Source organism: Capra hircus, chromosome 10, assembly GCF_001704415.2.
Source record: "Capra hircus breed San Clemente chromosome 10, ASM170441v1, whole genome shotgun sequence".
Lineage (NCBI taxonomy): Eukaryota > Metazoa > Chordata > Mammalia > Artiodactyla > Bovidae > Capra > Capra hircus.
This window is the reverse complement of record NC_030817.1, coordinates 91,241,177-91,258,240: the sequence shown is the minus strand read 5'-3', so window position 1 is coordinate 91,258,240 and position 17,064 is coordinate 91,241,177. Positions and strand designations below refer to the sequence as shown.

Below are 17,064 nucleotides of genomic sequence, written 5' to 3'. Positions count from 1 at the left end.
AATTTTCCCTCTATGGAGCAAAATGAACATTCCAGGAGCACACATCTAAGGTTTTGGATGTCCCTGTGAACACCAATGGAAAGGAGAGAGGACTGGCCTAGTCACATGCCCAGAACAGACCTTTGCTTCCCTCCTCCCCCCCACTCATCTGCTCACACCACTCTGCATGCCCCAAACGTCCTGCCCTCTGCTTCCATTCACCCGCCGATACCTTATCAATCATTCAAGCACAGTTTAATTTATATCCTTTCTCCTCACGGAGTTTCTCCTGCTGACCCTGATCCAGAGGCTCTTTTCCAAACTTCATCTTTCTGTTGCACCCACTTGACCTTGAATCATTGGTAACTGTGTGTTGCTGGATCTCGAACACATGCACACTCCTCCACCTCCAAATATTTCCTGAGGTCTGTGCTAGGTACGGTGCTAAACCAGACTTTCTGTCTTCCACCAGCCATTCACACTGCCCTCTGTACCATTTCTCCTCACACAAAGCAGTTTCAGGCTGGTGATCAGGGAATAAACACAAATCCTTCTAGAGTACATGTCAGAGCCCCAGGCATGGGAAAGGACCTCTCCAAGCCTTACGCTTGCTTGGCCCCTGCCTTGCCCCTATAGTGAAACAGTGAAAGTTGCTCAGTCGTGTCCAACTTTTTGCAACCCCATGGACTAATCCATGGAATTCTCCAGTCCAGAATACTGGAGTGGGTAGCCATTCCCTTCTCCAGGGGACCTTCCCAACCTAGGGATCCAACCCAGGTCTCCAGCATTGTGGGCAAATTCTTTACCAGCTGAGCCACCAGGGAAGCCCACCTTGCTCCCAAGGGACTATGAAATTTATGCCTCTCATCTTTAGCTTCTGGTCTCCTCGGGATCAACACATTGTCCTAAATAAAACTGAGAGTCACGCGTATCAACTGACTGATTCTTGTTTCAGGAAGAAGATGATGAGATACTTGTTCAGGTGACCTCACCTGGTGACAGCCTGATGAACGCCACCCACCAGACACAAATCAAACCACTCCCTTCAGGGACTCCCAGAGGGGAGGTCTCACGTGCTGCACACAGGGCACTTGGGGGGACTGGATTTTCCACAGACTCCACCATTCAGCCTGCCCTATTACCTCTGGACTTGAGATGGACCTTCTAACAACCAAACATGACACCAAAGTAGGGTGCCGAAGCAGCACCATAAAGCCAGCATCCTCAGTCCAAACACAGCACTCCGGTCTCCCCTCCCCCAACTGCTTCTGCACCGCTGACTGACGTGTGTGCGTCAGTGTGCGTCAGCATGGTCCCAGATCACAGGCTGTTCTGAAAACAGATGTAGCTTTAGGTTTTGTTGGTAGTCTCCACAGCAGTGAGTGCCATTTCTAATGTGTAAGTTTTCTGAAGCTCTTTTCCTTTTTTTTAAAACTCTGCACAAATAAGAAAGTGTTCAGGAGTAGAAATGATAAAGGAAGAAAAAATCAGTGTGTACGTAGAACAGCCACCCCAGGAGAGGTTGATTAGATGTGTCCCATACTGTGAAAGGAAAATGGGAAAGGGATCTTAGAAAGCACAGTTGGTTAAGGGAGAAAACCGCCAGAAAGGAAGAAACCCGTGGTGCCAATAATCTCTGACATACCTTCTCATTAAGAAAACATAAAAAAAAGAGCCCCCACGAGGCTAAGGATTGTTCTGTAAGAAGGGAGCAAGCCTGGAAGGCAGATTTCTGGGTACAACATTTTGTTGATGCTTGGGACCTAACTGCCAAAGTCAGCAAGAGAAGCGACGGGGATTTTTTCAAATATATTATTATTATTGCTTTTAGGCCTGGTAGGGGGAAAAATCTCATGCTTCTGAAAGCAAAGGATGAGCAGCCTGTCTGAGGCCCAGCACAGCAGGGCTATCTCCCGCAAAGAGCTTCAGCCCTGGTTCCCAGGGCCTCCTTGGAAGAGCACATCTCCTTAAACTCCTGGGCAGGGAGGAGACACAGCCTCTCCTCTGCTGCCTAAGGAAAACCACACAGCAATTACCGCATCGACACAAAGAGAGGAATCTGGGACAGAACACTGGGAACGCTGGCCCTGAGGCCCTAGTTCTGGAGCAAATGCCTTGTTTCAGTATGTTCCGCACACATGCTCAGCAGTTACCACCGCCTCGAGGTGAACCCCGCACGTGGATGAAAACAGGGAAGAACTAGATTGGATTCCTCAGTAGCTAAAATTTAGCCACTCTCATTTGTGTGTGTGTTTTCTTAAAACAACTACTACAGAGTCAACTCCCATTACACGCGGGAAGACAAACTGCGCATCGTTTGTCTGTCAACGGAAAATACTGGTTCCTCCTTTGAAATCTGAATTTTTATCTTCCATCTATAATTAAAGACTGATTTTTAAACAACCCAGATGCAACACACCTGAAATACACTCTATTTTCTGCTGCCTCAGTGATCCCTAGGCCGCTCAGTCCCTTCTCCCATCCTCTGGTTGCCTGTATGCATCTGTAAGCGGGATGACCCGACTTTATTTCTGCCCCTCGGCCCTACTGTGAGTGTGGCTCCCACGTGGTGCTCTCTATGCAGACTCTCTTTGTTGCCTTGCTTCGTCCCCCAGTACAGCCTATCCAACCCAATACTCCCCTCGCCTCCACAGGGGACTTTGGCTTTTGATGCACTTTGTGAGAAATGTACAGTATAGAAAATGGGTCCGTTTAAAATGTGATCTTTAAAATGGAGTGTAAAACAAGAGGGAGAAGTAAACCCAAACACACTGGAAAGCTTGTAATTTAGTCAATAAATAGGCTTATTTCAATTCATATTTTCCATTAATTATAAACTCAGGGAATGGCCACTTCTCATAGAAGTGTGAAAGTAAAGATTATGTTTCTCATGCTAAGAAATTCATAATGTCAATAACACGATATTATAGTCTATAAGCTGAATTATGATAAAACATCGAAGATCTGATAGACATAGGGATTAAGAAGCATCTTTGCCTTAGACTCTGGGCTTGTGATTCAGTGGTTCATCACAGATTCAGTGGTTCGCATTGTCTTACAAAGGTCAGACATCATTCTTGGGGCCTTTGGAATGTACTGATTATTATCTTTGCTCAATAAAATAATGGACAAATCTGTATGCATTACTACCTGTTACTAAGAAAATCCTAAAGTGCCCCAACATGCTTTTAGCATGAACATTAATGTGACAGTTCTCAAGAGGTGAAGTGGGTTCATGACCTCTGGTGAGGGATAAAATGGCTCTTGTCTCAGAGTTTTGAGCTATGTGCTGTTATCTCCCTCTACGGTACTTGTGTTGAAAGCATTTGCAAAGAGAAAGTCGGTGCGGATCCACTATATCACTTATTCACTTAACAGGTTTTCCTTAGCTTTGTCAGTAATGCAGTTAAGAGTGTGAAGAACCGAGTGAGACTGATTTGCCAGCATCAGATTACTTTGTTCCTGGCACCAAATTTCTATATTATTCACAAGTCTGCCAACTGCTTAAGTACATTTAAACTGAAGGAGTTCTCCATTTGTGAGGACCAGTTTTGAAGGGAATTCAACATACGAGGGAGAAAGGGACATAAGATCTAGGGGAATTAGTTACGAATCTTTACTGCTCTATTTAAGACATTAAATCACACAGAATTTTGTGAAAGATCAGATAATAAATGTTGAAAGTTTAGGTTTGGGAATAAGTTCCCCTGTTCAGGCAGACATGTGCAATGAAAGGATGTGCGCAGGGTTCCTCGATGCTGGTGTTACCAGTGTCCCGGTCAGGACACTTCTCCACTGTGCGAGGCTGCTCTGAGCACTACAGATGCCTGGCCTTCAAAAGTGACTTCACCTTCAAGTAACTATGACAACCCGAACCATTACTGCACATTTTCAGGTACTGTGGTCGACCCCCTCGCCCCAGTCTCAAATGGACTGTGGGTCCATGGCTACAGGGACCACACGGGTGCTCTGGCTGCGGGATGCACTCTCTCCAGCTCTCTGCAGACGCATCCCATTGCCTGTGAAAGGGGGGGTGGCTCCATGGAAAGCTGTCACCAGCGCTGACAAAAGCTCTGAAAACGCAGCTGGACACAATCATCAACTTTCCTAGTATCAGGGGTCAACTGGTTCAAGCTCTCAGTGCATTTCTTGACTCTCTCCTTTCCACTCCATCCATTTTCCCTCTGCCTTTATTCAGCCCCTTCTCCTCCTCCTTGTAGCCTCTGCCATAATCTCCCCAAAGTTCTGCTGGTCTCCAACCATCCCCCACACCGATCCCAAGGTGAAAATCTGATCCTGTTTCAGACCTTTCAATGCCCCCAACTGCCTTTGCTGCCTTTGTGATTCCCCTCTGCAGGTACACAGGTCTCTTCTGAGCTGACTTGCAGGTCACACTCCCTGTCCTCACGTGGAGCCATCCCTGCCTTGCACTCTAGGCTCCAGCCCCACCGGACCTCCGACCGACAGCTCTCTCCTCTCTCCCCTTGGTCACAGTCCTCTCTCTCAGCTGCCCAATCTCTTCTTCGCCTGCACACTGCTTCTCTGGCCAACTCAAAGCCAACCTTTCCATTTCTGAATGCCTCCCCAGATCCCCAGGCTCTGGTGAGATCTCTGGGCACTCTTCCACTGCATTGGAAGAGTACATTTGCTTGCCTGCTTCACTACAGTGCAAGATTCCTAAGGGCTGGAACCGTATCTTATTCATCTTTCTATCTGCAGTGACGGACCACGTGAATAAATGAGTGATCGGCCAGTCAGAATTTAACAGATAATGAAACTGAGGCCAGAGTCTACACAACTAATTGGCAGGAAAACTGGGATTTGAACTCTGATCATATTCTATCAAAGAGGGATTAGAAGGGTCATCCTTGTATAAAAAGAACAGAATATTATGTTTATAATAAGCAATTTTTGTTAGTGCCACTCACTAATAATCACACATTGTAAAAAGAGTGTCATTAATCTATCAAGGTTGTAATTTATATGCAGTAAAATTATATTTAAATTTTTCTTACTTTTTTCAAGAGTCTGTTTCTAGAAATGGATGCATTTACCTGAAATGAAAACACCTAGGAGAGGTTGAACTTCAAACCCAGTTGGTTTCTGGCAAATATATGTATATATATATATGTATATATATGTGTATATATATATATGTATATATATTTTCTGGTGAATATATGTATATTACTGTATGTATATTTTAGTTAAATTCCCAGGGTTTGTATAAGTTCCTTTAGATTAAAAGTTCTTAAAATTTCTCTACAAGAAGAATTACCTGTATTACTGTTAAAGATGGAGATTCCTGGGCCCAGATCTAGAATCCATACTGGAGTCTAAGAAACTACTTTTTAAAAAACGGAAGTGAAATTCACATGACATAAAATTAACCACTTCAGTGTGTCGAATCAGCGACACTTAGCACATTCACAGTGTTTGGCAGCCATCACCTGAGCAACTACATTTTTAATGAACACTCCAAGGGGGCAAGTGGTCCCCAGAAGGCAGACTGCACCTTAAGTGCTCGGATGAAGACAACAAGGAATGAGGGAGCCTCAGGGGCCTCCTCCAGACTATAAAGGAAGATTTTTAAAAGCATCCTTAAACCTCTAGACCTAAAAAGAAAACATGCCTTTGTCTCTCCCTTTCACTAAACAACATGTGATACGAAGAAGCTAGTGTATATCAGGGTTTTCGACACTATCGGATTCAACGCTTATTTGTTTGAACATACCCAGTATTTTTATGCTTGGAAAGAAGGGCAGTGCCAACTCAAGTAAAGTGAGAAAACTGGAAAAAATGAATCACTGCTTTATACCCAGCCAGATTCAGGCCTTGCTTCCTTGGGTTTTAATCACATTATTAAATTCCACTTCAGGCAAAGAAACTGTCAATAAACACAGAGAAGTCGCCAGAGGAGGAACTGCAAATTATGTTTGTCCTTATAGTCACACTCTCTCTAAATATAAGTGGAAATGGTTATTCTGATGTGAGTTAATATAAATATACAATAGCTGCAGAAAGATGTTGTGATCAATGGTTGCTTTCAAAGGTTTTAGAATCAGTTTTCCTAGTTTTAATTTATGATCTAGTTGCTCCAGAGTAAGTTCTAATTTTAGCTCATGTTACTCAGGATTAGACTTGTGTGAAGATTCCTGGAGTTTAATAACTATAAAGCTCAGCTCTGGTAACAGGGGCACAAGTTAAAATAGTATCTTCCTAATAGCTTCTAGTGCTGCTTCTCTTAACCAATATTCTGCTAACATAGACAGATCTAGGAAAGACTGAGGGCAGAAGGAGAAGAGGGCATCAGAGGATGAGATGGCTGGACAACATCACCGGAGCAACAGACATGAACGTGGGCAAGCTGCGGGAGATGGTGATGGACAGGGAGGCCTGGGGCGCTGCAGTCCGTGGGGTTGCAAAGAGTCAGACACGACTGGGCCACTGAGCAACACAGACACAGAATAAGAGGAACACCATCACATTGTCATGAGTTAGAATAAGATGAAAACTCATTACAAGGTAAGAAACCAGGTCTGACAATCTATTCAAATGCCAGAGAGAACCCTGGAGAAATTTCCACAAGCTGCGCAGCTGGAATGAAGACACAAGGGCTGGTCTGCCCTGTTCGCCTCATGACGCAGAGCCACCTACCATCTGAAAAGAGGGACAGAGGCAGCCCAGGAGGGGAGGGGACGGTGCTAATTTTGGACATGACCAGAGAATTACTACCTCCTCAACTTTCTATCTGTAGTTAGAGATCACAGCTCCCTAGAACAGTGGGCAGAAGAAAGGGCCTAGCAGCGGGGCACACTACCCAGGCAAATGTCACTCTACTTAAGGCCCTGAAGGTATAGAGACAGGAAGAGTCTGGCGGTGGTGCCGAAGGACCAGGCAGCCCAAAGAGAAAAAAATACCAGTTAGGTCACTCAGGTTCACAAGAGTCGTGTAGAAGACTCAATGCCTGAAAAAGTGAAAGACACTCAGCCATGTCCAACTCTTTATGACCCCATGGACTCTACGGTCCATGGAATTCTCCAGGCCAGAATATGGGAGTGGGTAGCCTTTCCCTTCTCCAGGGGATCTTCCCAACCCAGGGATCAAACCGGGGTCTCCTGCATTGCAGGCAGATTCTTTACCAGCTGAGCCAGAAGAGAAGCCCCCAGTGCCTGAAGGCCACTGGAAATAGAGTGAGTTGCGTGCAGCAACTTGACCTCAAGCTACAGATCTGAGAAGGAATTAATCAGGGGACAATGACCGGAGGCCCAAGAGACAGCCGTGCACTCTAGAGCCTCTGCTGCCTATACTTGGAAGAGTGTCTAGCGTAATCATTTACCATGGAAATCGAGGTTTTAGAAAAGCTCTACTGAGAAAGATTCAGGAAAAGCATGGGTTCTATGAATAGAAGTGCAGAAAGCTAAAAAGTAGAAATCAGGGACAAAAGGATGAGACAGAAGGGAAATGATGACATGGAAAAACACAACTGAGTACATTTAGCAGGCAGTGGCCTCAAGTTGATCTGGGCTTGAATTCTTCTCTTCTATTTGTAAGATGTGTGGCTCTTAGCCCATTTGGGTGCAAACAAAATACCACGGACCTGGTGGCTTAAAAGAAAACAGAAATGTATTTCTCACAGTTCTGGAAGCTGGGAAGTCCAAGATCAAGGCACCAGGAGAGTCACGTTCTGGTGAGACTCCTCTCGTTCCAGAGTCAACACCATCTCACTGTGTCCTCGGGTGGAGGAAGGCGCTACTGATCTCTCTGGTGCCTCCTTTAAGAAAACACTAATCCCATGCATGAGGTGTCCTCCTTCATGACCTAATGACCTCCCAAAGGCCCCACCTTCCGACACCATCGTATATGAATTTGAGGTGAATACAAACATTCAGACCATAGCATTAGTCTTGGGCAAATCACTTAACTAACTTTTGGTTTCTTCATTTATAAAATAGGAATAAAGAAACTTATTTCACAAGGCTGCTTTGAGCTTTAATGAGCAACAATGAGACAGTACAGGCGAAACACTAGGACAGCCTGGGCATGCAATAAATATCTAATAAACAGTAGCCATTATTATTACTAACAAGCTTAGAAGGAAAAAGAACTGAATGAGGCAAAGAAAGGACTGCAAAGATACTAAAAGCACAATTAATAATCATCTCCACTGAAGATATTAAACAGCAGAATTTAAACTGCAGAAATGTCGAACTGGTAATGCAGAAGAGCTCCAGAAGACTGAGAAAAGGGATGAAAAACTAAGGCTAATGAAAGAAAAGCTGAGTCAGTAATTCAGCTTCCTAATTAAAGACATTTTTGAGAAACAAATCAAGCAGAACAAAAGCAATAAGCTAAAATAGGAACAAGGAAGACTTCCTGAAGTGAAAAATAATCTCAGCATGCAGATCAAAGGGCTCACTGTATTTCAGGCAAAATTAATTTTAAACTATTTTAAAGACCCACTCCCCCTAGATATAATTAAGCAAAAATGTAAACTATGGAGATCATTTTTCTAAGCCCTCTAAAAAACTTCCAGGGGCCAGAAGGATCTTTCAAACAATCTGTAAAGTGTTCCAGAACATAGAAAAATATGGGAAAAGTCCAAAATATATCATGATATGTGTATAACCAATACAACAAAACCCAACAGAGAGAAAAGAAACCTCCTACTTCATTGCCACTTTTAAATTTATGCAAATATTCTAAATAAAACCATAGCAAATTGTAATTAGCAGTGTAATGAAAATACATGCATACTATAAAGTTGGACTTACCCAACAAGTAATCCAAGTCTTTGCCTAACCAGGCAAAGAGGCTGAAGTTGACTGTTTCTATGAAGACCTACAACAACTTCTAGAACTAATACCAAAAAAGATATCCTTTTCATCCTAGGGGATTGTAATGCAAAAGTAGGAAGTCAAGAGACAGAGTAACAGGCAAGTTTGGCCTTGGAGTACAAGATGAAGCAGGGCAAAGGCTAACGGCGTTTTGCTAAGAGACTGGTCATAGGAAAAACCCTTTTCCAACGACCCAAGAGATGACTCTACACAAGGATATCACCAGATGGTTGACACCGAAATCAGATTGATTATGTTCTTTGCAGCCAAAGATGAAGAAGCTCTATACAGTCAGTAAAAATAAGACCCAGATCTGAGTGTGGTTCAGATCATGAGCTCCTTACTGCAAAATTCAGGTTTAATTGAACAAAGTAGGGAAAACCACTAAGCCATTCAGGTGTGAAGTGAAAGTCACTTGGTCGTGTCCAACTCTTTGCAACCCCATAGACTATACAGTCCATGGAGTTCTCCAGGCCAGAATATTGGAGTGGGTAGCCTATCCCTTCTACAGTGGATCTTCCCAACCCAGGAATCAAACAAGGGTCTCCTGCATTGCAGAAGGATTCGTTATGACCTATATCAAACCCTTTATGATTATACAGTGGAGGTGATGAATAGATTCAATGGATTAGATCTGAAAGACAGAGTGCCTGAAGAACCATGGATGGAGGTTCATAACATGGTACAAGAGGCAGTGACCAAAACCATTCCAAAGAAAAAGAAACTCAAGAAAGCAAAGTGGTGGTCTGAGGGGGCTTTACAAATAGCTGAGGAAAGAAGAGAAGCAAAAGGCAAGGGAGGAAGGGAAAGGTATACCCAACTGAATGCAGAGTTCCAGAGAATAGTAAGGTGAGATAAGAAGTACTTCTTAAGTGAACTATGTTAAAAAAAAAAATAGAGGAAAACAATAGAATTGGAAAGACTAGAGACCTCTTCAAGAAAACAAGATATCAAGGGAACATTTAATGCAAGGACAGGCATAAAGGACAGAAACAATAAGGATCTAACAGAAGCAGAAGAGATTAAGAAGTGGCAAGAATAAATGGAAGAATTATACAAAAAAGGTCTTAATGACCTGGATAACCATAATGGTGTGGTCATTCACTTAAAGCCAGACATTCTGGAGTGTGAAGTCAAGCGGGCCTTAGGAAGCATCACTACAAACAAAGATAGTGGAATTCCAGCTGAGCTATTTAAAACCCTAAAAGATAACGTTGTTAAAGTGCTGCACTCAATATGCCAGCAAATTTGGAAAATTCAGCCGTGGCCATAAGACTGGAAAAGATCATTTTCCATTCCAATCTCAAAGAAGTGCAATGCCAAAGAATGTTCAAACTATTGTACAATTGTGCTCATTTCATGTGCTAGTAAGGTAATGCTCAAAGCTAGGCTTCAGCAGGATGTGAACTGAGAACTTTCAAATGCGTAAACTGGATTTATAAAAGGCAGAAGAACCAGAGATCAAAATGCCAACATCCATTGGATCATGGAGAAAGCAAAGGAATTCCAGAAAAAACATCTGCTTCGTTGACTATACTAAAGTCTTTGACTGTGTGGAGCACAACACACTGGAAAATTCTTAAATAGATGGGTATTCCAGACCACCTTACCTGTCTCCTCAGAAATGTGTATGCAGGTCAAGAAGCAACAGTTAGAACCAGATATGGAATAAATGACTGGTTCGAAACTGGGAAAGGAGTACAACAAGATTGTATATTGTCACCCTGCTTAATTAACTTATATACAGAGTAAATAATGCGAAATGCTGGGCTGGATGAAGCACAAGCTGGAATCAAGATTGCCGGGAGAAATATCAATAACCTCAGATATGCAGATGATACACTCTAATGGCAGAAGGTAAAGAAGGACTAAGGATCCTCTTGATGAGGGTGAAAGAGGAAAGTGAAAAAGCTGGCTTAAAACTCAGCATTCAAAAAACTAAGATCATGGGATCTGGTCCCATCACTTCATGGCAAGTAGATGTGGGAAGAGATGGAATCTGTGGCAGATTTTATTTTCTTGGGCTTCAAAATCACTGCAGATGGTGACTGCAGCCATGAAGTTAAAAGACACTTGCTGCTTGGAAGAAAAGCTATCACAAACCTACACAGCATATTAAAAAGCAGAGACATCACTTTGCTGACAAAGGTCCACATAGTCAAAGCTGTGGTTTTTTCCAGTAGTCATATATGGATGCGAGAGTTGGACCACAAAGAAGGCTGAGTGCCAATGAATTGATGCTTTTGAACTGTGGTGTTGGAGAAGACTCTTGAGAGTCCCTTGGACTGTAAGGAAATCAAACCAGTCAATCCTAAAGGAAATCAACCCTGAATATTCATTGGAAGGACTGATGCTGAAGCTGAAGCTCCAGTACTTTGGCCACCGATGTGAAGAGCTGACCCACTGGAAAAGATCCTGATGCTGGGAAAGACTGAAGGCAAAAGGAGAAGGAGGTGGCAGAGGATGAGATGGTTTGATGGCATCACTGACTCAATGCACATGAATGTGAGCAAACTCAGGGAGATAACAGAAGACAGAGAAGGCTGGAGCGCTGCAGTCCATGGGGTCGCAGTCAGACATGACTGAGCGACTGAACAAGGAGTCTAATGAGAAGAGGGGGAAAAACACACACTTAACAGATGAGGAATCAGAATGACCTTGCCATAATGAAAACTATTTTCAAAAATTTTCTTTCTCCATTTTGTTTTTTCTATAGTCAACATGTATAACTTTGTCAGAAAATTTTAATATAAAAAAAATCTATACTTGGAGACTTTAGCCCAAATTTAAATGGCTCCATTTAAGTGTTTTCATAGTGTCACAAATCTTAATAATGTCACAGTCTGTCTTAGCACTGACAAGGAGACCCCTGAGCCAGCGGAAATCCTCTTCATAAAGGATGCCTGGTCTGTAGAGACTGCTGGGAACAAGTCACTCCAGGGACTCACTGCCCAGCTGCCCTGCATAGGAAGGATACCCACTCACACTTCCCCAGTTACTGAGAGCTTGTTTGCAAGTAAACTCTAAGAACAGCTTGATATCTGAAGGGAGAGGGAAGAAGGCTCATAATTCTTTGTTTCCTTAGACACATTTTTCTATCCATTATTACCATGTCTCCACTCTTGCAGGTAGCATTTATTTTAATAAGGAACTGCTAAATGTTCCAATTTATCTTCGTTCCATTTATCGAATACCACGTCCTAAGCTTTGCCAAGAGATGATTTTCCTATTGACAGACTTACCTGTGGAGAAGATGAACACCGTGTTGTTCCAGAGCCCACGGCTTTCTAAGGCTGCGGTAACATTTCCCACTGCTTCATCCATAAGGGACGCCATTCCCGCATAGTAGCGCCTATTCTTATCTTGGATAAAGTCATAGGGCTTCAGGTATTCCTCGGGGACCTGAAGGGGCTCATGGACAGACTGGAGAGCGAGGTAGAGAAACAGAGGCTGGAAAGAGAATGTGCACAAATCAGTTAGGCTTGGAAGCATGAAATATACAGAGAGAAGTCCAGATTCACTGGTTAATAAAAGTAATATTCAGACAACCTACAAACTGGGTTGAAAATATTTGTACACTTATATCTGATCAGGGATATGTAGCCAGAACATATTAAGAATTCTTACAACTGGATAATAGAACTCGATTAACTCAATTACAAAAATGGGCAAAGAACTTGAATAGATATTTCTCCAAAGAAGACATACAAACAGCCAATAAGCACATGAAAAGATGCTCAACATCATTAGTCATCAGGGAAATACAAAAAAAAAAAAAACCCACAGTGACATACTATTTCATACCCACTGAAGAAAAGAAAGAAAGCTAGTCACTCAGTAATGTCTGACTCTTTGTGACCCCTCGGGCTCTAGCCCACCACGCTCCTCTGTCCATGGAATTCTCCAGGCAAGAATACTGGAGTGGGTTGCCATTTCTTACACTTACTAGGATGGTTTCAATTTCAAAACTGGGAAAGAAGAAGTGTGAGAGAGGATGCAGAAAAATTAAAACTCTTATTCACCGCTGACGGGAATGTAAAATGGAATAGCCAGTTTGAAAAACAACTTGGCAGTTCCTGAAGCTGTTAAACATAGAGTTACCATATGAGCCAGCAATTTCCCTAGAGAGACAAAAGCATATATCCACACGCAAACTTGCACATGGATGGTCACGGTGGCATTATTCATAATAGGCCAAAAGTGGAAGCAAAGTGTCTACCAGCTGATGAATAGATTGACAAAATGTGGTATATTTTCAGCAATCTACAGCAATGAAAGGAATATGATGCAGGCATAAAAGGAATGAAGTAGCGATGCATCCTACAACATAGACGTCTCTTGAAAACATTAAGTGAAGGGAACCAATCACAAAGATCACATTTATATGGTTTCATTCATATACAATGTCCAGAACAGGCAAGTCTATGGAGATAGAAAAAAGATTAGTGGTTGCCTGAAGCTGTCTGGATTTCTGAGGGAGAGGAGTGATGAGTGACGGCTGACAGGTACAAGACTTCTTCCAGGAGCAGTGAAAATGCTTGAAACTCAGATTGTGGTAATGGTTGCACAGCTGTGAGTTTATTATCGAATTGTGTACTTTAAATGGGTGAATTTTATGAAAAAGCTTGAGTTCTAAAATGGCCTAGAAAGCTCTGATTCAAACAAATGGAAATAATAATACCAACAATTCTGTCTCATGTAATACTCAAACACCACCTTGTTACAACCATTTGACAGGTAAGCTAACTGAGGCTTAGACAAGCTTTATGGCTTGCACAAATTCATATTAATTGCAAAGCAATTTCCTATCGGAAACTCCTATATTACTGTGAGGATATGTCCCCATAGATGGGTTAGCTTTCTGCTTTAGCTGAAAAATAAATGACCACCTTTTAGGAGAGGTTTAAGCATTGTCTATATTTTCATAAGAAAACAAGTGAACCATAAGACCAATTTAATTTCTGGAAACTGAGGGGGGTGATACACTGATTCTATTTTACCTCTGACATCAATTTACAGAATTTAACATTAGTGGTATTCTAGGTTTAGCCTCTTCCTTTTAACGAGTCTTTCTGAAGGTACTCTTTTCACTGTGTTCCTATAGAATTCTTTAATGACTTGAAAACTCTCAAAGAGACAACTGGCTTGACCCAAGGAAAAGAACATAATTCTGTTGATATACTTCAGGCTTTTAAATCTCATAAAGAATGGGGGAATATCAGAACACAGACTGGAAGGCTGGCTCATAGTTCATTCATTACTGTTGAAAAATGTTTCAAATGATATATTATACATCCTTGTGAAACAGTAATAGGTATACATATATAGAACTCAAATAGACACCCGAGAGTATTTTCAGTTCACCTCTTGAACTTAGAAATACCTTTTCCCCCAAATCAAAACGCTCAAAGTGACTGTTCAATAAGAGGCAGGTGATGGAATGACAACCATGATAAGGAGACCCTAGGCTTCATTTGCACATTACTTCCATGCGAAGACATTCCAAATTCCAGCCCTCAAAAGGCAACACTGACAGCTTTGACACGGCTTTAGCTCTGCCCCTACTGCCCCTCAACACACGCATTCTCATCCAGCCACACAAGTCCCACCCAAACTCCGTGCTCCTCCAGATCACGGTGAAGGGAATCCCAGCAGATGCTCTGCCCAGCTGGGGAGGAAGGACCCTGGGCTAAGATGTCTGGAGAGGAAAGAACAAGCAGGGACCCCTGTGACTCGGCAGTGCAGTCAGGGTCTGAGTCTTCAGCACAAGACCAAGCCCATGTTACCAGCCAAGGTCTGGATGGGGAAGGACTAAAAACTGGAAGGCTACAATTTGCAACCCACATCAAGTTTGAAGAGCCAGGAAATGTCACATTAAAAACCTGGTTTTTTTTTTCCCCCCCTTGAAAAATCAGAACCTCTGATAAGTCCAGGCCCATACTCCATCTGACAACAAATGGCTGGAGTATGAGGAACAGAGATCCCACCCACAAAGGCTCTCCAACTTCTCCACTGTACTTCACTTTCTTAGGGTAGCAGCCTGGCCCTTGTTTGTGACTCTGATCTGGATTCTCTGCAGTGGCCAGGGGTAGAAAAACTATGGAGGGAGCCCAGTGTTTCAGGAGAAAACATGCTTGTCCACGTAATTATGGTCAATGTGGCAGTACCCACGGTGAAGGAGAGAAAGGAGAAAGAGGGCAGGTCATTTCCAACCGGGAAAGTGATCCCTGGGGGTGACAGCTGGGGAGGCTCTGTGGAAGAGAGCTCTCATAACCACACCACAGAAAAAAACAATGATTCTGAGACCACCATTCAAGGGTCTTATAAACAGCTAGAATGGAAATCATTCTACACACTTGGTTAAATGTAGCAAAAAGTTACCTAAAAATCTTTCCCATAATTATTCCTCAGTGGCTAAAGACATGGCCACTGCTCTTGAGGGATTAAAATGATGAAACTACAACTATTTCCCCATTTTTCCAGCGGTCAGGCTCCTGTTAGTTCAAACAGAAGAGACAAATCCGAGATAAAAAAGTGAAAACAACCCCTGGGAGATGCAGTCTGCCTTGGCCTATGACTGTTATAGGCCCTGCAAAGCCCCCTGTTACCTACCAACTGCACTTCCCAGGTGGCGCAGTGGTAAAAAAAATCTGCCTGCCTGCCTATTCAGGAGACGCAAGACATGAGGGTTTGATCCCTCATCCAAGATCCCCTGGAGTAGGAAATGGCAACCCATGCCAGTGTTCTTGCCTGGAAAATTCCATGGACAGAGGAGCCTGGTAGGTTACAGTCCATGGGGTTACAAAGAGTCGGATACGACTGGGCGACTACATACACACAACACGCACTTGTCCGCTAGATCTCAACTAATGAGTAAAGATAAAGGTGGTCCTTGAACAAAAGACGTTGTCTTTTTCCCATTTCATCAGCAGTGATCCAGGACCGTTTAGTGTGTTGGGCAAACCGCCTTGCACGCATCACTGTGTCTCTGGGTCATCAGAAGGAGGCAGAATGATAAACAGTGTAGCCCATTTAATGAGGAGGGGCCCAAGGGACCACAGTTTAGAGTATTTCCAGCCAATATTGCACGGGCTCCCCTGGGGGCTCAGTGGTAAAGAACCTGTACCCTTTTCCGGGTTTCTTAGGTCTATAAATTGGTATCCTAAATGTGAATCATCACCCAATGTTTAGGTACTAAGTAACAATATGACATTATTGCCTAAAGTTATTAGCATATTAAAATGGTGCTAAGGATTCATTTCTTTTTCTCATTATGCTAATTTCAGTGAGGAAGAAAGCCTTATTTTCATTTCTTTAGTATATTTTTCTAATTTAAAGTTATCACTTTTTAAAAAGCATATGATACGTTTTTAAAGTGTTATTCTTTGACTTTCAAATTAAGACATTTCCTCCCAAACTGTGGCAGGAAAAAGTGAGTGTCTACCACTAGAAATTCACATTTGCTTTAAGAAACTGCTAGTAGATGAGGTGTGAGAGAAAATATTTATTTTTATTCTGCAAAGTTTGGGGGGGGGGCTATTTTTAACAAAATGATACTTTGTGAATGTGTTACTTTCACGTTGTAGTGTTAGTACTAAGGGAATTATTCTGCGGGGAAAAAAAAAAATGACATTCCCTCCCAGCATTGTGCAATGGTTATTAGCAATCTCTCCCTGATTCCAACACCATGTTTCTGTTATAAAACAGCTCCAGATGCTCTTTTCCCCTCAAGGGCTCTTTAAAATAGACACATTTTTAAGTCAGCTTGTGGACACTTTGTATTTCTTTAACGATTTCCATCTTAGAGCAAGTTGTCCATGCATGTTGCAGTCTGTAGACAGCACAGAGAAATTAGCACAGGATTAGATTCAATGTTGGAATAAAACAATGAAAATCCTGGAACTGGTGGGCTGCATCCTTTTATTGAGAATGGAAAATGTAAACACCTGCATTTTATGTCTTAAACTTCTGGGGGCTAGTAACTCAGCTATTGATTATTTCATTCCTTTGTTTCTGCGCTTCCCACGTGACTATGAGGATCCCAAAAAGGCTGGATACTGCTTCGGAATATTTCAGTCATTGTAGGAAAAGGACCTCCTCTCACCTGGCTATTTCCATAATGCTCCCATGAGCAGCACCAGACTCGTCACACTAGTCTGCATGGCTGGTGAGCGCTCAGCACCTCCAGTTTCCCTCAGCTCCTGCACCTTCGCCCACGGCACCAGTTAAGACAGCCCACCCACCAGGA

At 42.7% G+C, this 17,064-nt stretch overlaps 1 protein-coding gene across 1 annotated transcript in view; it reads right to left on the bottom strand.

Moving 5' to 3' along the window:
- Positions 1-17,064, bottom strand: part of ARSB (arylsulfatase B) — a 168,023-nt gene that overhangs the window by 127,186 nt on the left and 23,773 nt on the right. Inside the window, exon 5 of the mRNA XM_018053677.1 lies at positions 12,059-12,266. Within this exon, the coding sequence (XP_017909166.1) occupies positions 12,059-12,266 (208 nt within the window). The remainder of the gene's footprint in view (positions 1-12,058; positions 12,267-17,064) is intronic.